Source organism: Solanum stenotomum, chromosome 3 (assembly GCF_019186545.1).
Source record: "Solanum stenotomum isolate F172 chromosome 3, ASM1918654v1, whole genome shotgun sequence".
In the NCBI taxonomy this organism is placed as follows: domain Eukaryota; kingdom Viridiplantae; phylum Streptophyta; class Magnoliopsida; order Solanales; family Solanaceae; genus Solanum; species Solanum stenotomum.
The window spans coordinates 23,594,974-23,618,071 of record NC_064284.1 but is presented as its reverse complement, the minus strand read 5'-3'; the positions used below and the strand labels follow the sequence as shown (position 1 = coordinate 23,618,071).

The 23,098-nt window shown below is 35.6% G+C and overlaps 1 protein-coding gene across 2 annotated transcripts; it reads right to left on the bottom strand.

Moving 5' to 3' along the window:
* Positions 1–1,547: 1,547 nt before the first annotated feature.
* Positions 1,548–23,098, bottom strand: LOC125859318 (uncharacterized). Of its 2 annotated transcripts, none has more exons than XM_049539039.1 (15): positions 22,931–23,098; positions 22,619–22,753; positions 21,525–21,611; positions 19,738–19,809; positions 18,981–19,182; positions 17,158–17,276; positions 16,255–16,647; positions 16,033–16,167; positions 15,200–15,319; positions 14,859–15,014; positions 14,092–14,319; positions 9,367–9,524; positions 8,950–9,088; positions 8,741–8,821; positions 1,548–2,037 (listed from the first exon to the last, which is right to left on the bottom strand). In XM_049539039.1, exons 1-15 carry the CDS (start codon positions 23,057–23,059, stop codon positions 1,831–1,833), a joined length of 2,361 nt encoding a protein of 786 aa, XP_049394996.1. In that variant the 5' UTR covers positions 23,060–23,098; the 3' UTR covers positions 1,548–1,830. The 2 variants fall into 2 exon arrangements, with proteins under 2 accessions (XP_049394996.1, XP_049394997.1); XM_049539040.1 differs by having other exon boundaries at positions 8,950–9,064.

The following is a 23,098-nucleotide window of genomic DNA, read 5'->3' as shown; positions in this document are numbered from 1 at the left end:
CATTCGACCCAACACCCGGCTGATAAATACTTAGGCAGTTTTAAGTTTGATGAATTAATTCCGAAATAAAATACCCTTGAGTTGTGTGGCAGTGCTTGAAGAAAGAGGAATCAATATGAACTATGGCATGCAACTTGCAAGTCATGATAGATGTGTGTAACTTCATGTTGTATTTAACTTAATTATTGTGTTTGATTACTCAGAAATCATATTGAATCATTATGATTTTATAGCTATAAACAAAAGAGAAGATATATTTTAGAATGACGGCATGCAAGTAATGACAAATCGATACGTCTTTATGTTATATTCAATCTAGCTAGTTATCATTTTGGATAATTCACATTTTTATGATATCAACTTTTCACTCTTGGTACCTCTTTTCATTTTTTTTATTTCATTCACGGTACCTCTCTTGGCGCCATTTCTTTTTCTTGTCATTCATATACCTCTCTTTTATTTATTTCACTTTATTCATGCTACATCTTTTTTACGATTTCAAAGCTACAAACAAAGAAGGTACAAATACATTTTAAAATTGTGTCATGTTATTCATGACAAATCGATATGAATTCATGTTATATTCAATATATTTATCATATTGAATTACTGACAAACCATCTTGATTAGCCATAATTTCAAAGCTACAAATAAAGAAGTTTGTGTCATTCAAGTCAATCATGTCGAGGCAGGGGGGAAAATGCCATATATGCTTTTCACTATAACAGTGAAGATAAGATCGCAATGGAATAAGAACATCAAAACACTTATAGAAGCTTGGGATATGTTCGCGATAATTTTTATGAAGAAGAATGGCGCACGATCACAAAGACTTGAAAATGAGGTTTTGTTGATCTCATAATGGAATATGACAATCAGTCAATACTTTCAAAGGTAAAAAAATTATACAATGAAATATAACAAATTAGATCCAGAGAAAGCTATCACAAGGACAATGATTAGGAAACTCATTGTACATAGTTTGAAGCCGGAGTATAAAAGTATATTTATAGTTAAAAATCTGTTGACGAATGAAGAAGAGTTGTAGAAGCCATGATCAAGTGTCTTCATAAGAGATGAAATAAAGACACTCTTTCAGCAAGACAGCAACATGCATGACTATCGAAAAAAAAAGGATATTTTTCTTTATTTTTCCTTTAATGCATCTTTAAATCTATTATTGAAGTATGACCATTCATTTATTTCGGTGCCTCATTATATTGATTGTACCAATCCGTGAAGCATGTTGAATTTTGTCTATGAAGAAAAGTTTTTTTGCAACTTACGTTTGTACATCAGGTACACCTTCTATTCACTTTTACTTGTCCACTTAGAATTTTGCACACCACTTAAGAATAATAATTAATATAAGTATTTTATCACAATATTCATAATTGATATGTAGTCTTTAAAACTGGGAAATGATTTGAGAGAAAAGTAATTTATGCTAAGGTTTAACATGTAAAAAGTAAAACTGAACATTTAATTAGTTTTAGTGTAATGGACAACTAAAAGTGAACAGTTATCGTAGATAGCTAATATCACTTGGTGCTCCCACTTTCATATATGGTGATGATATGTCAATCAAATATACACTCCCATGTTCATGGTGAAGAAACGTGTTCAGGACAGTTCAGAAAGACATTCATCAAGATCAACAAACAGGCAGCAGTTACATAACCTGTGACCCTTAACTCCGTCGAAGAATGAAAGTATGAAACTGATTTAAGTGTGGATTTTACTTGGTGAAGGAGATAGATCATACAAGTACAAGCAAATTTTTACTTTACAGCTTAGTTCTTTGAGCACTCAACGGGATAAAATGTGACTCTAATCAGCATCTTGTCTACCTTTAAGATGTCGCAAATATGGATATATTTCATCTGCATGTGATCCATAATATCGCGAAAGTATTGCAGTGATTCTGCTTATGCTACCGGAAGCAGCAGAGACACCCACCAGTAGCTGAAGGGAGGCAAGTTTGATCAATTCGTTTCCAATGGCAATGTGGTTGGCACCATAGAGTTTTTCCAAGATCTGCTTACAGCTCATAAAACATCAATCAGGTTATTATTTACATGAAACTCTGGTAATATTGATATTAACTGTAAACTAAAGTTTTTTTTTTCCCTTTCTGATAAGATGATAACTGAAGTCTCTAATTCATTCCAAAAATAAGAAAATACAAATATAATGTGCTCACACAATCCAAATAAAAAGCCATTAAGCAGTAACTTAGAGCTATTGCTACTCAACATCTATTCAAGAGCCCAGTTTCTTAATTAGCATTCGCTTGACAGCTTATTAACACTAGCTTATGAAAGCACTATTTCAATGGATATGATGGTGAATAATGTATCTTCCCCCAGATGTAAGTGTAAACAACAAATTTTCGAGCCGAGAAAAATAAATAATCAAGACAAGAAAATTGGAGTAACAAAGTGTAGTATTTAATTTCAAAATGAAGTGTGTGTTACACTCTAAAATATGTTAGACTTGAATTAGAGTCAAGGGCTTGAATAGCTTGACCTTGAATCATGGTCTTCAAACTTGGATTTGAATTATTCGTCACGAACACTTGTATGGTGTAATGACCCTAAAGGTCATTTTTGAAAATTTTCATAAAATGACCGTTTTACCCCTCCTGATAGTTGCCCCAAGTCCTAATTGTTGTATTTTCGAAGTTCGTTTGGAGGAAAATTGATGGAAAGTTGAGTTTTTAAGAGTTAAAGTTTGGTTAAAAGTGCTATTTCGAGTCATTTGGAGTTTCGAGACTCGAATCGGATTTCCGTCGATTCCAGCGGTTTTAGAATGTCGAAACGGGTCTGTGAGAATTTACGGAGTTGAATTTGGAGTTAAAACGAAGATTTGAGGTCCTAAGTTGCTAAAATTGTGAAATTTTGATCAAGAGTTGACTTTGGTCAACAAACGAGGTTCCGGTGCTCAAAATGGAATTCCGAGGGCACCGTTGGATTCAGGGGATGATTCTAAGTCTAGAATGAGTCTTGGTTGAATTTTTAGAGGCCCCGAATGCGTTTCGAGTTTTTGAGCCTAAAGTTAATTTCTTGACGCCTCATCGGATACCGGGTCAAGGAGACCTCGAATTCAAATTTCGACGATTTCATTGAGTCCGAAATGTCATTTTCAAGCTAGTAGCATATTTGGTTTGTGTTCGGGAAGTGGTCAAGGAGTTCGTTTTAAGGCAAGTGGCTTCCAAACTTTGTAAAACTCTTAGACTACGCATGACTACTTTCCTAATTGTGTTGGGGAGTAATGGGGATTGAGGATGGGTTTTATTTGTTGATTGAAATTGTTGTAAATGAAAGATGGGGAATAAAACGAGCTAAATGTGTTATATGTGACTTGAATTTGTTGAATAAGTCATGTGATAACTGATATTGAGGGGATAGAAGAGCATGAGTAGGCTATGATTGATACAGACATTGATGTTGAGACAGATGATGTGTAATACTATGATGTGGTCGTGATATCATTGTAATTGAGACAGGTGATGTGTAATACTATGATGTGGTCGTGATATGGTTGTGATTGAGACAGATGATGTGTAATACTATGATGTGATCGTGATATGATTGTGATTGATGACATGTGCATATTCATTATTCATCCCATGTGTGAACTATCTGTTGCATGAGTTCTGAGACACTGATATGAGGATGGATGGATATGAGACACAGTTGAGACTAGCTCCGGCTAGAGATATATGAGATGGACTAGCTCCGGCTAGCGATTTGGATGCCGATGGGATCTGGTTCCGGCGGTGATACATGGTCCATGTGTGGCCCCCATGGGTTCTGATTTGAGTATTCAGCGCGGACTGATTACGTCAACAGATGTGTATCGTAGGACAGACATGCATCACGACTACATGACATCATTATTGCATTTTGCATCGCATTTGCCTTATCTTTGTCTGTGATGTGTGGATTGTATCGGTTTACCCTTCTTATGTGGAATTTGATCTACTTGCTCTTATTTGTTGATCGGAGGTTGATGAGGATATACTGTTGGTTCTGGCTGTTGAATATGATCTGTTTAGTATAGGTTGGTTGGGTTGCTGCTAGATTGAAGTTTCGGTGGTTCGGTTGGAATTGAAAGGAGTTGTTTGTAGCTGCTAGTTTTGCTTAGTTTAGAGTTACTTGCGAGTACCTGTGGTTTTCGGTACTCACCCTTGCTTCTACACAATTGTGTAAGTTGACAGCTCTCTCTCAAATTCGGCTTAGTATTTTCTTTAGCAGATTGAGCTTCGGGACATACTCGAGAGGTAGCGGTTCATTCCAGACGTGTCCTTGAGTTATCTTTACTTTCAGTTTTGTTCTATTCGAGAACTATACTTTGAGACTTGTATATTTTTATTCGAATTCTGTATTTAGAGGTTTGTACATGTGACAACCAAATTCTGGGTAGTGTTGAGTCTTAATTAAAGTCTTCCGCTTATTTATTATATTTTATTATCGTATTTCTACTTCTCTATCGTTGTGGTTGGGTTAGGCTGACGTGTCCGGTGGGAAATGGACACGTGCCATCATATCCGGATTTGGGGTGTGACATATGGTTATGACAAATGATGAATATGAACAAGTAACTTGATATTTGCCTTTGAACATGAACTTGCAGCCTTTGATCCATGAGCTCTCTTCTTGAAAAAACCCTCCTTCTGAGAATAATGAGGATCCCTATTTATAGTTGTAGGGGGTGGTGTGCCTATGGGATTTGATTGATCGATTTTAACTGACCAATCATATTCCTCTAATGAAAAGCTTTGATTTGATTGGTCGGAACATGTAACATATACATGTGGCATTATTCTAGTGGCTCATTTAATTTGACTTGGATTGCCACATAGTTTTGACATGTGACATGATTCTAGTGGCTTATTTAATTTGACTTGAATTGCCACGTGACATGATTTTAGTGGCTCATTTAATTTGACTTGGATTGCCACATAACTTTGACATGCGGCATAATTCTAGTGGCTTATTTAATTTAACTTGGATTGCCACATAAAGTGGCTCATTTAAATTGGATTGCCATATAACCTTTAAATTTAATATAGTCTAAATTAAAATCTTAAGAGTCCAATCATCTAAATTGGCTCATTTAATTTGACTTGGATTGCCACATAACTTTGACATGCGGCATAATTCTAGTGGCTTATTTAATTTAACTTGGATTGCCACATAAAGTGGCTCATTTAAATTGGATTGCCATATAACCTTTAAATTTAATATAGTCTAAATTAAAATCTTAAGAGTCCAATCATCTAAATTGGCTCATTTAATTTGACTTGGATTGCCACATAACTTTGACATGCGGCATAATTCTAGTGGCTTATTTAATTTAACTTGGATTGCCACATAAAGTGGCTCATTTAAATTGGATTGCCATATAACCTTTAAATTTAATATAGTCTAAATTAAAATCTTAAGAGTCCAATCATCTAAATTGGCTCATTTAATTTGACTTGGATTGCCACATAACTTTGACATGCGGCATAATTCTAGTGGCTTATTTAATTTAACTTGGATTGCCACATAAAGTGGCTCATTTAAATTGGATTGCCATATAACCTTTAAATTTAATATAGTCTAAATTAAAATCTTAAGAGTCCAATCATCTAAATCAGGAAGTTCACAGAGAAGCATACTGACCACCTAATGGCATACCTACAAGCAATTTGGTCTCTACTTCACTATCCTTATGATCCGATATTACAAGGTATCGCGACTTGGAAGAAGAGAAGTAAACCATGATTCAAACTACACAAAAAAAAGAGGACAAGTGTTTTATTAGCACTTAAGTTAGTAATTCAATAATCAAGGTTATGAATCCAGATAATGAATAATTGTTTCTTTGAGTGCGAATTATGCATAGTCTAAGCGATGTAAAGTCTTTGGCTCAAGATGATATGATGCTTTCGGCTTAAATCATGTAATCTTTGCCTTAGACAGTGTAAAGTTTTTGGCTCGGACGACATGATGCCTTCAACTTAAATCATGTAAAGTCTTTGCCTTAGACAATGTACGATCTTTGGCTCAAACAACATGATGTTAAAAAAATGTAATGTCTTTGGCTTAGACGACATGATGCCTTCAACTTAAATCATGTAGAGTCTTTGCCTTAGACGACGTAAAGTCCTTGGCTTGGATGACATGATTCCATCATCTTAAAACACGTAACGTCTTTGCCTTAGACGGTGTAAGGTCTTTGGTTCGGATGATATGATGTCATTAGCTTAAAACATGTGAAGTCTTTGCCGCAGATGGTGCAAAGTCTTTGGCTCAGACAACATGATGCCTTCAGCTCAAATCATGAAAAGTCTGTCTTAAGAAGGTGTAAAGTCTTCGCCATGAGCAGTGTATAATCATTGGCTCAAACAATGCAACACTTTTGGCTCAAATAATATAAAACTTCGGCATACCTAAAGTAATATTTTTCTACTTGTGAAATAAAGAGAAAATGAAATCATAGATTGGATGAATAAAAGAAAATTGACGAAAGCAAGGCCAAGAATATAGATTGACTTTTGTTAATGAGTTAATAGACACTAAATTTGTGACTATAATTCGCGTAACTCATTAACAGAAGTCAACCTATATTCTTGGTCTTGCTTTCGTTAATTTTCTTTTATTCATCCAATCTATAATTTCATTTTCCCTTTATTTCACAAGTAGAAAAATATTACTTTAGGTACGACGAAACTTTATATTATTTGAGCCAAAAGTGTTGTATTCTTTGAGCCAATGATTTTACATTACTCATGGCGAAGACTTTACACCGTCTTAAGACAAAGGCTTTTCATGGTTTGAGCTAAAGGCATCATGTTGTCCGAGCCAAAGACTTTGCACCGTCTGCGGCAAAGACTTCACATGTTTTAAGTTGATGGCATCATATCGACTGAGCCAAAGACTTTACACCATCTAAGGCAAAGACGTTACACGTTTTAAGATGATGACATCATGTCGTCCGAGCTAAAGACTTTACACCGTCTAAGGCAGGCAAAAACTTAATATGATTTAAGTTGAAGGCATCATGTCGTCTGAGCCAAAGACTTTACACCGTCTAAGGCCAAGACTTTACATGTTTTAAGATGATGGTCTGAGCCAAAGACTTTACACCGTCTAAGGCAAATATTACATGATTTAAGCTGAAGGCATCACATCATCTTGAGTCAAAGACTTTACATCACCTTGACTATACATAATTTGCGCTCAAAGAAATAGTTATTTATTATCTAGATTCATAACCTTGATTATTGATTTACTAACTTAAGTGCTAATAAAACACTTGTCCTCCTTTTTTTGTGCAGTTTGAATCATGGTTTACTTCAAAGATTTGACGTCCTCTTCTTCCAAGTTGCGACACCTTGTAATATCGGATCAAAAGAATAGTGAAGTGGAGACCAAATTGCTTATAGGTATGCCAACCGGTGGTCAGTATGCTTCTCTGTGGCCATCTCTGGCCATCTCTAGGGGAACTTCCTGGTTTAGATGATTGGACTCTTAAAAAAAAATTGATTACTGAGAAATCTGTCTCTAACCCGCCCTTTGGACCAATCACAGCCTTGTAAACTCGGTGGATAATGGGCCCGCCCCTCTACCCATCTCCACTTAAATAATGGGCTTCGCTCTGCGTGGTATGGGGCTTGAACCTGTGACCTAAGCCATAAATCCTCCACCTTTTGCCACTCGAGCTAGGCCTTGGGGGTTTGGACTCTTAAAATTTTATTGGATTTAAATTCGTAAATTAATTTGGACTATATAAAATTCAAAAAAACAGTTCAGGTTATGTGGCAATCCAAGTCAAGTTAAATGAGTCACTAGAATCATGACACGTGTCAGAGTTATGTGGCAATTTAAGTCAAATTAAATAAGCAACTAGAACTATGCCACGTGTCAAAGTTATGTGGCAATCCAAGTCAAATTAAATGAGCCAGTAAAATCATGCCACGTGTCAAAGTTGTGTGAAAATCTAAGTCAAATTAAACAAGCCACTAAAATCATGCCACGTGTCAAAGTTATGTGGCAATCCAAGTCAAATTAAATGAGCCACTAGAATAATGCCACATGTATATGTTACATGTTCCGACCAATCAAATCAAAGCTTTTCATTAGAGGAATGTGATTGGTCAGTTAAAACCGACCAATCAAATCCCATAGGCACACCACCCCATACAACTATAAATAAGGGTCCTCATTATTCTCAGAAGGAGGGGTTTTTCAAGAACAAGAAGCAAGAAGAGAGCTCGTGGATCAAAGGTTGCAAAGTCTCTACAAGCTGCAAGTTCATGTTCAAAGTTCAAGAACAGAGGCAAATATCAAGACGTTAAAAATCAAGTTACTTGTTCATATTCATTATTCGTCATAACCATACAAGTGTTCATGACAAATAATTCAAATCCAAGTTTGAAGACGAACATTCAAGATCAAGCTATTCAAGCCCTTGAGTCTAAATCAAATTCAAGAGGATTATCATAGAGATTGTCACAACACTTCATTTTGAAATCAAATACTATACTTTGTTACTCCGATTTTCTTGCCTTGATTATTTATATTTCTCGGCTCAAAATTTGTTGTTTATAGTAAGTAATGCTCCTCCAGTACTAAATTATAAATGAGATGATAATTATACGTCAGGAACTAATAAATGTGCTGATGATCAATTCATAGATGAGCCTCAAAAGGGAGTAAGTTTGCTCCATACTGCAGAATAAGCTAACCTGTATAGATGTTTTACAGTGATCAATTGCAGCTTGTAGTTCTCCTACCAAACAGAATGCCTGAGCAAGATTGTCCTCCACCTGAAAAATATCAACAGAATAAAAATATTAGTTCCTCCGTAATCATCAGGCAATTCAATGAACACCACAAGCAAATTTACTCTTGCTCACTGAAACAGAGGACAGAATAGAGCAGACCCTGTATTTACCTCTGCAATTCTCTTGTTATAAGGATGGAATATTGTTCTGAGAAGATCCGTACACTTCTCAGCATCTAGAAGAATATTGGTTGGGACTTCATTTGATGCTATTGCATCTTGTAGTCTGTTTGGCAAGTAAGTATCAGAGCTACTTAGAAATAAAAATGAAGGTCAAATTTCACCAGAGCAGTTGTGTGATATGAAAGGACACATCAATTTTCAATGTTCTAAAGTCTAGTGTTGGCACTACATCAACATGCCAATTAATTTGTCAAACTTGGAGAGTGCTGTGACAACTTTTAAAGACAACAAATACAATAAACCTGTGCCCTATCCCAACGATTTCTTGAACATATTTTTTCCAATTTTAAGTATATTCCTTGAAGTTAATGTGTCCAGCATGATAAATGAGAAGGTCTATTGTACCTCTTACAACAACTCTCAGTTTGATTGATTGCCGCACATGAAGCTTCCAGATCTCTATATGAATCACAAACCAAGCAATGTTGAGGTTCCAACTTATAATCAGATTCAAAAACATGGCAAGCCACTTCAGCAATATTAGCATCTTTCAGCTTCTCAACCTTCAATGTTAAGAATGTGTCAGGCACGTAAACAATGTTGTTCTTATAAGTGTACAAACTAGTAATAACAATAACAAGCATTCATAAGTATACTAGACTTCACGCATAATGACTAGTATAGTTCTTAAATATTAGCTAAAGGAACCCATACTCAAAATGACCAGATGGTTCATTGGTCTTAGGGCCTGTTTTCAACATCGCGGTCTCTGGTTCGATCTCAGTCAGCAGCTCAATTTGCCAGTCAAAACGTTTTCTTTTAATATATAGGAATACAGTAGGCTTCCTTCCACTTCCCAACAAGGATTTTCTTCCCTCTTCATATTTTCTCACACAAAGAATCTTCAACTTCAAGCCATTGACAATCATCATTGCCAAGGCCCAAGGTAAAATTCTTTTTAGTTCATGATTTCTCTTCTTAGTAAACAAACTAACAAAATCGAAAATTTTAAAATACATGACTTAATTTTAGGGATTTTATAAAAAAAATTGTGTCATTACTTATAATTATTAAGAGCTAATGAATTGGTTATCTCAGATTTACATACTTTATGGATGAATTTGACATTGGTAAGAACTCATTTTTTTAAATTCAAGTTGAAAGCAATGTGTTCCTTTATTATTAATTTTGAAGGATGTAATTCTTTTTTTTTTTAATGTGAAAGGGGTGTGATTTCTCTTCTTTATTATGAATTTGTGATTCTTGAATGAGAAAGAGGTGAGAGTCCTCTTTTTTATTATGAATTTATGATTTTTTATTCTCGGATGCGAAAGAGGTGTGATTCCTCTATTAAGTTGCAAGGGTATAATTCTTTAATGTGAAAGTGGTGTGATTCCTCTATTTTATATGAGTTTGCAAATGTGTGATTCCATCGTTTTTTATTGTGAAAGGTGTGTGATTCTCTTATTTTAAATTTGCAGGAACATTTATCCTTGAATATCTAAATAGATGAATTCTTGATTAAGCACCCACATTCTAGTAGTGGTCTATCTATTAGTTCACATGTAACTCTAGAAGTTCAAAGAGAGGCAATTTCACCTCCTCCTTCAAATGTTGATTATTATTGGGGTTGGATCTTTAAAACGGGATCCCAAAGAAAGAAAACACCATTTTTTTTAATATGATTCTAATATTCGAGATGTTGTGAGGAGACATTATATTTTGATGGGACCTTATCAATTGGAACTTTGTGTATGTCCTAAAACAATGTTTGGGACCAAAGATCGCCAATTTAATCCTTAGTGGTTTAAACCTCCATATTTTGCTTGGTTGGAATATCACATAAAAGATGATGTTGTATTTTGTTTGTGTTGTTATTTGTTCAAGAATGAATTTGAAAGTCGTGGCAATGCGGGGAAATCATTTATACAAAATGGTTTTAGAACTTGGAACCATGGTCCCGAAAGAAATCGGTTGCATGTTGGTGAGGTAAATAGTATTCATAACAAATGTTTGAATAGGATGCCTAATTTTGCAGGTCAACCGATTCAATCTTCACAAGCAAAGAGAGAAAAACAAAAAGTGATAATCGAATTCGCTTAAATGCCTCAATTGATGTGGTAAGGTTTCTCCTTAAAAATGGATTACCATTTCGTGATCATAATGAGATTCCGATTACAAAGGTCTTTTTCTTGAACTTTTAGAATTTCATGGGGTTAAATGTCAACATGCTCCAAACAATGATATGATGATTTGTTCGACAATTCAAAAAGCGATTGTGGATGCTTGTACTAAAGAAACAATTAAGGCTATCATCAAAGACATGGATGGTGATTATCTTAGAATACTGACATCTCACATAAAGAGCAAATGACAATAGTCTTACAATATTGTTAACAAAAATGGAGAGTTCATAGAAAGCTTTTTTGGATATTGTTCATGTGAGTGATACATCTCCAAGATCATTGCAAAAAGCAATTTACTCTTTACTTTTCTCGCTATATCTATTGAGACTTCGTGGACTAAGGTTAAGATGGAGCTAGTTGCAAGGAGAAAAAAATGGTCTAAAATCTCAGATTTTGCAAGATGCTCTGAATGTTTTTATTTATGACAAGGAAAATTCAAAGGCGCTACCCTTTGGGTGTGCACAAGATAAAACCCCACTCTTATGCAATAGCTCACAAACCACTGGGCCACCCCGAAGGGTCCTAAATGCTTTTTAGAAAGAGACAAGTGTCAATTGCAATTGATGAGCAAAGCAGTGAATATAATATGCAGACGGAGCATCTTGCAAAATCAAAGATTTTAGGACATTTTTTCTCCTTGCATATTACTAGCTCCATCGTAACCTTGTCCACGTGGTCTCGATAGACATAGCGAGAGATCCAAAAGTAAAGAGTAAATTATTTTTTGCAATGATCTACCGGATGTATCACTCACATGAACAATACCCAAAAAACTTTCTATCAACTCTCCATTTTTGTTAACATATCGTAAGACTAGTGTCATTTGCTCTTTATGTGAGATGTCCTTCGATTCATCAACTAGTATTCCAAAATAATCATCATCCATGTCTTTGATGATAGCTTTAATTGTTTCTTTAGCACAAGCATCCACAATCTCTTTCTGAATTGTCGAACAAATCATCATATCATTTTTTGGAGCAAGTTATAATATTACCTTTCCCACTAACCCCATGAAATTCTAAAAGTTCAAGAAAAAGATTTTTGTAATCGCAATCTTTACTCCCATCATGACCACAAAATGGTAATTCGTTTCTAAGGAGAAACTTTACCACAACAATTGAGGCATTTAAGAGAATTTGATAATCACTTTTGTTTTCTCACTTTGCTTATGAAGAAAAGATTGAATCCATTGACGTTGATCCGCAAAATCTGACATCTTATCAAACATTTGTTATGAATGCTATTTAACTCATCAACATGCAATCGAATTCTTTCCGGACCATGGTTTCATTCTAAACCATCTTGTATAAATTATTTCCCTGCATTGCCAGGACTTTCAAATTCATTTTTGAACAAAAAACAACACAAGCAAAATACAACATCATTTTTTATGTTATATTCGAACCAAGCAGAATGTGGAGGTTTAAACCACTGAGGATTAAATTGGTGACCTTTGGTCCTAAACATTGTTTTTGGATATACACAAAGTTTTGGTTGATAAGGCCCAATCAAAATATAATGTCTCCTCACAACATCTCGAATATTAGTATCATATCCAAAAATGGGCATTCTTTCTTTGGGATCCCGTTTAAGAGATCCAACCTCAAGAATACAATCAACATTTGAAGGAGGAGGTGGAATTGTGTCTCTTTGAACTTCTGAAGCTACATGTGAACTTACTCAAGGATCGCTACTAGAACGTGGTTTCTTAATCAAGAATTTATCCATTTAGATATTCAAGGATAAATGTTCCTATAAGTTTGAATTACTATTCAACTTAGTCGCAAATTTAACTTGCAATTTTTTTTAAAAAAAAGCGAATCACACCCTTGCGAATTCAAAGAAAATAGAGGAATCACACCCCTTGCATATTTAAATAAAATAAAGGAATCACACCCTTTTCACATTGAAAAATAAGAAATCGTACCCTTGCAACTTAATAATAAAATAGAGGAATCATACCTCTTTCACATTCGAGAACAAGAAATCACAAATTCATAATTTAAAAAAAAAAGAGGACTCACACCTCTTTCACATTCTAGAACCATAGATTCATAATAAAGAAGAGGAATCACACCCCTTTCACATTAAAAAAATAAGGGAATCACACCCTTTAAAAATTAATAATAAAATAAAGGAACGCATTCCTTTCAATTTGAATAAAAAAAAATCTTACCAATGTCAAATTCATCCACAAAATATGTAAGTATGAGATAACCAATTCATTAGCTCTAGATGATTTCCTATTATAAGTAATGACAAGATTTTTTTTTTATGAAAACCCTAAAATTAAAGACATGTATTTTGAAAATTTCGATTTTGTTAGTTTGTACTAAGAAGAGAAATCATGAACTAAAAAGAATTTTTCCTTGGGCCTTGGCAATGGTGATTTCTCTAGATTCTCAAAGGCTTGAAGTTGGAGCTTCTTTGTGTGAAAAATAAAAGTAAAATATGAAAAGACTGAAAAAATTGTTGCTAAGAAGTGGAAGGAAACCTACTATATTCCAATTATTACTAAAAGAAAACATTTTGACATTAGGGCTTAGAGTTTAGATTACTTTTATAAAATAAAACATGTTTTTAATCTAAAAAATAAAGGGGCAAATTGAGTTGCTGGCTAGGATCGAACCAGAGACCGCAATGTTGAAAATGGGCCCTCAAACCAGTGAACCATCTGGTCATTTTGAGCATGGGTTCCTTTAGCTAATATTTAATATATTCTTTAAGAAATATACAAGAAATCCGAGTTTAGTCGGATGACCACGGGTTCCCGTGACCCAGTTTTTACACATAAATTCGCCCCTACATCTAAAATGATTGTAATGTAGTGTCTATAAATAGGCTTCAGCGTAATAATGCAGTCAACCCTTCTAAATAATATTTTCTGAGTCGTCATTTTTCACAGAAATAATTTGTCCTAGAAACAATTGCATCATTAAAATACCTGCTTACTGTAAACTGTAGGGGCATCAATGAGGAGCTTCAGTTTTTGCTTCTCACATGTAGTGACAGTACGATCAAGGATCACTCCTAAACAATTTAGTTTAGTGCACCTATAAGCATTGATGACAAGGTCAGAAACATTCAACTCTGAGCAGCCAGTACATTGACATGTAAATGAGTAGCGGTCTTCTAAGAGTCGTTGACGGTCTTTGCAGTCCCACTGCCCTACCTGCAAATCAACCACATCCCAAATTGACAAAACATTACACAGGTGAAAGATCATAAACAAATCAAAGGGTCAGAAGCTGCAGTTGCATGAGCTCGCCAAACAACCACATCCCAAATTGACAAAACATTACACAGTTGAAAGATAATAAACAAATCAAAGGGCCAGAAGCTGCAGTTGCATGAACTTGCCTTTCCGTCTCCCTCTCCATCCCTCTACCCCTCCCCCTCCCTTCCCCTTTTATTTTGGTTTCCTTAAAAGGTTACAGGAAGATATTGAAATCTATGATACTTTTTACTCTTGATCATTCTTGAAATAATCTAATGCTCAGAATTTCTTTCTTCAGTTACCAAATCATAAGGAGAGCAATGACCTAGGAATTTGTGTGGACTGCTGCTGGTTACTTCTATTTAGCATTCACAGGAAAATCTAAGGATGTGATATTAAAACCTCAGAAAGCAAGATAAAGGTGCTAATGTTAGACTCCAAAATCCAAAATCTGAAAAAATAAAGACAGAAAGGCTATAACTAAACATGGTTACCTGGGGGCCATAAGATAGCTCTAGTTCAGAACCAGCTAAAACGTATTCTGTGGCTTGTACATGGAGGGTGCGTGAAAGAAAATATGTGTGGATGTTTGGCTGGCAAGAGTGGTTGAAAAAACTACCAGCTACATAAACAGCTTGACCCACTTTAACCTGTAGAAGGAAACATTAAAACCACAGCTTGAAGCTTTACCAAACTCAAATTTCTGAAAAATAAGAGTGTACTAGTCAATGATATTCTATGCTCTCTGCAATGACCTGTGAGTGCCAATTTAAGCTAAGATGTGCAGTAAACTAATGCACAAGACATAGAAAATGTGTGTCAGAGAAGTACATACTTGTTCTAAATTACTGGTTAAAGCATTCCCAGGCTCGTATATTGGCCCTTTTACCTCTGGAGCTTGCATACGGACAACTGCCATGGAATTTACTTGGATTTGAGAAAGAAGGATAACTGGCTGCAAGGAAAACAATGGCTCTGAGGATCACCCAAAATCTAATGCTAGAGTGATTTTTCCATATAATTCATGGATTCAAAGGAGGGCATTCAGTAGAGTTATACTTCTGTATCCAAAGTTCAAACAGTAAAGATGTAGGAAGCCACAGAGACATATGGTAATGACCTAGTACTAAAGCATATTAGGGTTCTCAAAAAAAGATATTACTGCATCTCTCCTTTCTAAGCGAAAAATGTTTGTTTAAATGAAAGAGATTCACAGTACCACCAAACCAACAAAGCAAAAGTATGAGGATCATGCTGAGTCAAAATAAAAAAGAGCCCCAAACAGAAATAAGACATATATTCTCTTTATCAATCCGTCCCAAAACATTGAGCTCTTTACAGTGTTAAACAGAAAGATTAGCAGTCAAAAGCAATGTATATGGAGACATAGGTTTACAAATCCACAAAGCAAGCTTAATAACAAAGCCAGCTTGTCCAGACTGAATCTAACAAAATTTTGGGTATAGCTGCATATTTGGACACAGTCAGTTCATCTTCATGGGCTTATGTTTTTCTTTTCTTCTTCTTCTTTTTCTTTTTCCTCTCTGGAATCTGAATATTTGCTAGTTTACAGAGATGCAAAGAATAATATCATTATACAATCAGCATGAAACCTGCATGCAACTTCTTCATTTTAAATGCAAAGAATTTCTGGAGAAAGGATCTTGCCTTTGAAACCATTATCCCACTAATGGGCAGTTCAGTTCTGTAAAAATGCTGAAGACAGTGCAGTAGAATGATAGAGTAGATATGCATCTCCAATTTGCTTTCAGGAGGGAGCTGTAGATAATTGTGAGAAAGATCCTACAAAATCCAGTCATCAGCTATCCAATTAAATGCTTCTTGGAAACACAGACAAGCAAAACAAAACCCAAACATTTGAGCATTTACCAGGAACCCAACAAGGTTAGAATCAGCACTTGCGCGTCTGTTTTGCTCGATGACTTTCACAAGGATTCTACCAGCCAAAACTACTTCTGACGGTAATATCAGAGGCCAATGAAAACCATGACATTCATGCCTGTGCTCAGCAATATGCCCAGTATCTAAAGTAGAAGCGCCTGCCAGAACAACATCTGACATATAGTTCTTCAGATCATCTGCTAAGCCCTCAAGACCACTAAAACTATTAGAGCTCTTATCAAACTTTGGCGCGCCGGCTTGTATTTGACACCAGTCACTGCAGTATAATGGAATTGAACATGACGCACAAGAAATGGCATCTGCTGGCAGTTCATTGAAGCAAAAATGGCAGTGAGTCTCCCGACATTTCTTCAAGATAACCTGAATTGAACTCAGCATGGTAAGAACCAAATAGCCTTGAAGCAAATGGTTAGTGCTTCATAATTTTAATGTTTATTACTGGTCTGTGAAAAACTAAAGATCCTCAGAGTGAGCTGTATCAGAGTCCCAAGAAAGATGAAGGGGGAGCAGAAGGAGAAAATGATTATTTGGATGCCACGAATATTATAAAAGAAAATGCACCCCTTGGAAAAAATTAGACTCATCCAGAAAATAAGAAGAGTAGTTGACACTGCACCCAAGGGTGGTCAATGAAGTAGGTTAAGAACCATGAAGTCTCAAGTTCAAATCCCAGTAGAGGCAAATAACACTAGGTGATTTCTTTCCATATATCCAAGCCTTGTTGGATAGAGTTACCCAGTACTTGGTGATGACGGTAGGTAGCAGGTACACCATGGAATTAGTTGAGGTGTGTGCAAGCTAGCCCAATTACTGCCGTTATAAAAAGAAAAAGTAGTTGACATTGTGAAAGGCGGAAGGTTTGGCTCATACCGCAGCATAAGGATCTTCTTTATGAACTAAGGACGCTTCAGAAACATCATCCACACAAAACATTCCTCTCCCCTTGGTTGTAGTAAGCAAACACTGAAGTTTTACTTGGTCTGGCTCATCTGTCACATAAGACCTACATTATAAGAAATCAAAGGAGAAGAGAAGCATGTCACCATATAGCAAAGCAAATCAAGAGCTACCTGATTTTGATAAATATAACTCCATGCACAAACAATACACGATGAAGAGAATGATGAACAGTTCTATGGTGCCTAATCAGTATTAGAATTAGAATACTTTTCATTGTAGAATGTGCACAAACTTTACCAATAAATAAAGGCAATCCTTTAAGATGCCAAGAAATGAGTACAAAAGTGGCAAGTATCCCATGGAATTAGTCGAGAAGCGCACAAGCTGGCTGGGACACCACGGTTATCCAAAAAAAAAGTGTGCAACAGTATACTTTGTTTATTGTATTTTTTATTTTGGTAAGGCAAGATTTATATACTTGCTTCATTGTTCAAAGATAAGATAGCAGATAATAGGCGCAAAACTGGTGGAAATGGAGTCACCATAATCTATAAGTTGAATACTGGCAAGTAACTAAAGATCAAATCCACCTTAAGTTTGATAAAGTAAATTTTGGTTAAGATGCTATATGTTCATGATACTAACACCGTGTATTTCTAGTTCCCTGCATTTATAAAGGACTACTGATTTTTTCTTATACATATTCATGCACTTTGGGGTGCACTGTTGTTTGAATGCTTACTGATAAAACAAAAAAAAAATTGTGTTTTTTTTAACAAAGAAATAAGAAATTTCATTGCTGGCATCAAGAAGATGCAGAATAGTACAAAAGTTAGGAAGATGACAAAACTTCGTTAGCTCAATTACAAAAAAAGACTAAACCAGTACCAGGGAGCTAACAAAGTTCAAAAAGTTCTCAGGTGAATCTATGGGTGAAAGACTATGCCAACTGTATAAATACAAAAGACACCTAGCCTTAACGGAGTGATATGGTTGTTTCTTTCTGACCATATACACAAAAGATACTAGCAGGTATCATCTTCCAGATTGGCTTGATGGCCTTACCAACTCTCCAATTGCACCAGCATTCAAAGACCTCTTTGGTGCTATGTCGCATTACCCAATTAATACCAAATATAGACAAAAACATACTCCATAAGGAAGCACCACTTTAGTTCACTTTACCAGGTGAAACTTGTGATCCTTGTTGTTACCCTCCCAGAGGAAATTCCTCCTGATCCTATCAAGCTGCTTCAGTACTTTGATAGGTATGGGAAATAGTGTCATGTAACAAGTTGGAATGCTAACTGATAAAAAAGTTTGATAATTGAGTCACTGCAGAAAAGCATAGCTTGCTGACCTAAACATCAAATGACAGAAAAAAAAATGTAGCATCTAATGCTGGAGTAGAACGAAGGAAACAGGATGAACATTGCTGTCCTCAACAGTAACACTTCTATAAGAATAGATATCGGCTGTTCAGCATCAGAGTCAATCTTTCAAGCACATCAAATAATTATATTAATGAGAATATGAGATCAGCTTAATACATGTACCCTTGAATGTGGAGGAGTTAAGTATGATGAAGGTTCAAGCATAGCTTTTCACATTCAAAAGAAACATATAATATAACAGACAATGAAATTGTCACTGGGTACTTTTTAGGAAGGATTTGGGATAAACAGCTGGTCTTTTTCTATTTTTGGGAATAAAAACATAATTAGGCGTCATAGGATTAACAGCTGGTCTTCTAAGAAGAGAGAAACATTAATTTGTCACCAATAGAGTCTTACCAGGAACTTCTGACTGATTCTGGTTGGTTTTCTTCCTTGGGATCCCTATTCTCTTGAATTTATCTAGTGCAATCTTTAGTTCTGCTTCAATCTGTCTTTTTCCACTTGAAGATATCTCTAACATTAATGAGATATTCAGATCTCGAATTGCATCCTCAAATTTACCCAAAGAAATGTTTGCTTTACCTCTCCGGAACCATGCCTAAAATAAAGTATAATTGAAAGACAACAGTTTCGCTTGGTTGAGATGTGAAAGAGAGAGTAATCAAGAAACTGAAGAAATTAATCTGAAATTAGCTTTAAATCCCCCCAAAAAAGTAGTATTTAACTGTTGTATCAATTGATTTTCTGTCAACAGTATATACTATAAATAACGTGAAGATTATATGGAATAGAATGGAGTATGATGCTTGACAGAGGAAAACTGAATGTTCTGCCAAATGTAATATCGAGCACTCAGCCACTCATTGGAGTTAATCTGAGATCAGCTTTAAGAAGTCAATTAATTATTGGTCAAAAAGAAACAGCACAAGAAGGACCAAAACTAGATCAGTTTTCCTTTTGAATAAATAGCACTGACATTCCAAACTCTTCCTACTATAAAAGATCAACTGCTCGTTGTGACCCAAAAGAGAGGTTGTATCTTTCTTCATTCAAATAAGAAATAAAAGATAAAACAATATACAGTAAACGAAATGGAAAACTTTAAGCATTTTATCAAAGAAAAAAGGAGCAAAGTGAGTACAGCCGCATTCACCTTGGCATAGCGTGGAAATACTCTAAGGGCCCTGCTGCAATCTCGTAAACACTCCAAAAGCAAGCCCATTTTCTGAAGACAAAAAACATTCGGTTTGGTAAATAACAGAATGCAAAGTATTGATTGCTAATGAAGAAAGAAACAAAATGATTCAGATTTCAGAATACAAGGTGACCTCATAATTGTTCCTGAAAAACAGGTTGGGAAATTGATTGTTTGGAACTATCATTTTTAAAAGTTCCTACCATGTATTTTCAGCACTAGCACCTGAACTTCTCTAGCTAAACAAGTTCCTCTTTTTCTGCTTCTTCCTATATCTCCATTAATGCCTCTACCTCCTTTGACATTTCTTAATCAGTGAAATATCTGTCCAAGTTTATCAAACTCCAACAGAACTATTTTCTTTTTGGAGTGATGTTTGGATTGGTCAACAACCTTTGAAGATTTTGTTTCCTGATATATAACTTTTGAACCAACAGCAGAGAGCAACAATCTTGGAAGTCAGGGATAATCAAGGATGGAATCTCAGCTTTAGAAGAATGCTCAATGATTGGGAAGTGGAAAGGTTGACAGACTTTTACAACACCCTTGAACAGTTCAAGGATTATTCTACCAGGGTGGACAGTTTAGTTTGGTTGAAGGACAAGCAGGGAAGATTCTTTGTCAAATCTGCCTATAAATGCAAGTATGCAACAGCAATGCAAGTCATCAATTTGGTTCCTGGCCTTGGAAGATGATTTGAAAAGTTAAGATCTCTTACAAGGTGGCATGTTTTACTTGGTTGGTGGCCAGACAAGCTGTTTTAACACAAGACAAACTTATGAAAAGGGGTCTTCATCCATGCTTCAGATGCCTTATTGTGAATCTGAAGCTGAGACAATAAATCATCTTTCTTACACTGTAAAGTGACAGAACAACTTTGGCAGTTTTTCATCAATTTGAGAGGGCTCGGATGGACTATGCCAAGGAATACATTAGAAGTTATGGCTTGCTGGAACAGAGATGGTAGTTGCCAGGACACAGGGAGAAATGGAAGACTGTCCCAGCTTGCATCTGGTTGACAATATGGAAGGAGAGAAACCAGAGATGTTTTGAAGATAAGAGTATCACTTTCCAGAAATTGAAAATGAGCTGTCTAGTGTTTTTCTATTTTTGGTGTATTCATGAATTCCCTCAAGAGGCAAAGGACATTACTAGTGTTTTAGAATGTTTATGGGGGACTAGGTGATAGGTTTTGCTTTCTCTAACTAGTACTTGTAATTATTACTGAAAGTACATCATTGGTGTAGCTTTCTTTGTTGATAATAGATATATTAACTTTTCAAACAAAAAAATAGCTTCTCAGCGAAAATGTAGTCTGGACTGTCTTTTACTTGAAGCCCACCAGAATTCATCAAACTACCATCAACAATTCCAACTTTTTTATTTTCTCCTTAATGATTACTATATTGTGCCAATGAACTCAGAATAGGATAGTTTGCTAAATGAAAAAAGAAAATAACAAAAAGCAATCTGAAAAAAAGAATTAATAACTGAGAAATCCCATGTCAGTTAGTTTGCCAACCCCAGTTGGCCCATGGGTTCAAAATTTGGAGGAGTATGGGCCCATGCTTCTACCCTAGTGCCACTTAAATACCAGATTTCCTATCATTTTCGAGTCAATTACAAAGTTCGAACTTTTGACAAGCGTCCATACCACATATTACCTGTTGCATCCTTACCATTGAACCAATTTTTAAAAATAATAGCATGAAACAGCTTGCAAATAGATAACATTTAATATTCACCTGCAAAGTAGAAGCACGGTTCACATAAAGCAATGCTACCAGATTTATCTCCATATCATCCATATCTACAGGAGCAAGACGCAGTGCCTATCCCATCCACAGAAGTGGCAACAACAATCTTCTATTAGGAATTGTCAAATACTTATCAGAAGAAGAGTGAAAATTAAAATGCAAAAGAAATAAGAAAAGGAAAGCAGGAAAGACAGTGTATAAGGAATGCAGTTCTTAAAATGTGTTGTGGATGAAGGTCAACTGACATTAAGTGTGCATGTTCATTACCCCGCAGCTAAATACTCCAAATTAAAAGAGTGATAGTCCATCACCAGAAATTTCATAAGGGTAACAACATTTTTCTCCACCTCTTCATAGTCTTGCTTCAATGCTGCTTCTTTCACTTGCCAGAGTTCACATGAACAAGGCATTGGAGGGAAGATTAGATGAATTTAAGGCTTCTCTTAATCTCCCTTTTCAATAACGACATGATGCATCTAATATTTCACACATAAAACATATCCTAATCTCTAAGAATTCTGAAACAGCTAAAAGTTAATCTGAGGTGTAGTTACGGTTTGAATAGAATGTCAATAATGTTTTATCAATCCTACCTGGTGAGATGAAAGATCCCAGTTTTGTAATTCCTTTTTTTCTTGGCAGTAAATTAGCTAGTCCTACATGCTTAGACTAGAAATACATATTTGATGAGTACCTTTATGAATGAGTATACAGGTGCCTTTAACTCGAGTATAGAAAAGGTCCAAAGAGAAGCTTTAGCCACTGAATCTGAAACAACTTTGATGAGTTGTCTCAGTAGTGTACTGACTTTATTCTATTAGTTGTACGTTTATTGGCTTACCATACTTCTAGTTAGTTGTTCCAGACCAATATAAACCTTCGTTCTTCTTTTCTTTCCACTTTTTTTCACATTTTTTACTGTAAATTTGTCCAATACCCCAACTCCTAGAGGATAGAAATAATGTTATAAGATCAGTCTGATTATGAAATCATAGAATCAAGATACCAATTTTGGGAAAAGCTTGTCCAGTTGTCCTATCTATATCAATTACATAATTTAGAAAAAAACAAAATTAACTGACCTTGGAATAGAAAAGCAATGCGTTAGAATACTCTCCTTTGGAGAAGCATTCATTGCCCTTTAGCTTGGTTTCTAAAGCAGCATTCCGGTCCTTGCAACATAGAGCCACAGAAGGGTCCGTCAAGTCCTTAATCATCTGTGGAATAGCAAAAAAGCACAATGTAAACAAATTGCACTGTTTTGCCCAAATCGTGTATACAGGAGCACCAGAAGAAGAAAAAAAATAGACAGATGGAAACAAGTATTATCAAAATACAATACAAGGAAACACGTAGCGAAAAAAAAGTACTAGAGAAAAGAGGAGAGAGAGAACTTGATGAAATTGAGGCAAATTGTGGAAGAAATCGAGGAGAGAAGAGCATGTTGATGGAAGTTGAGAGGGTGTGCTGTTGGATATTTCTTGCTTAAGGGCGTCGGGAACTGCTGATTTCAGAGTCTCCATGGGAGAGTAGGTTCAACCCTTGCTGCAGCTATGAGGTGA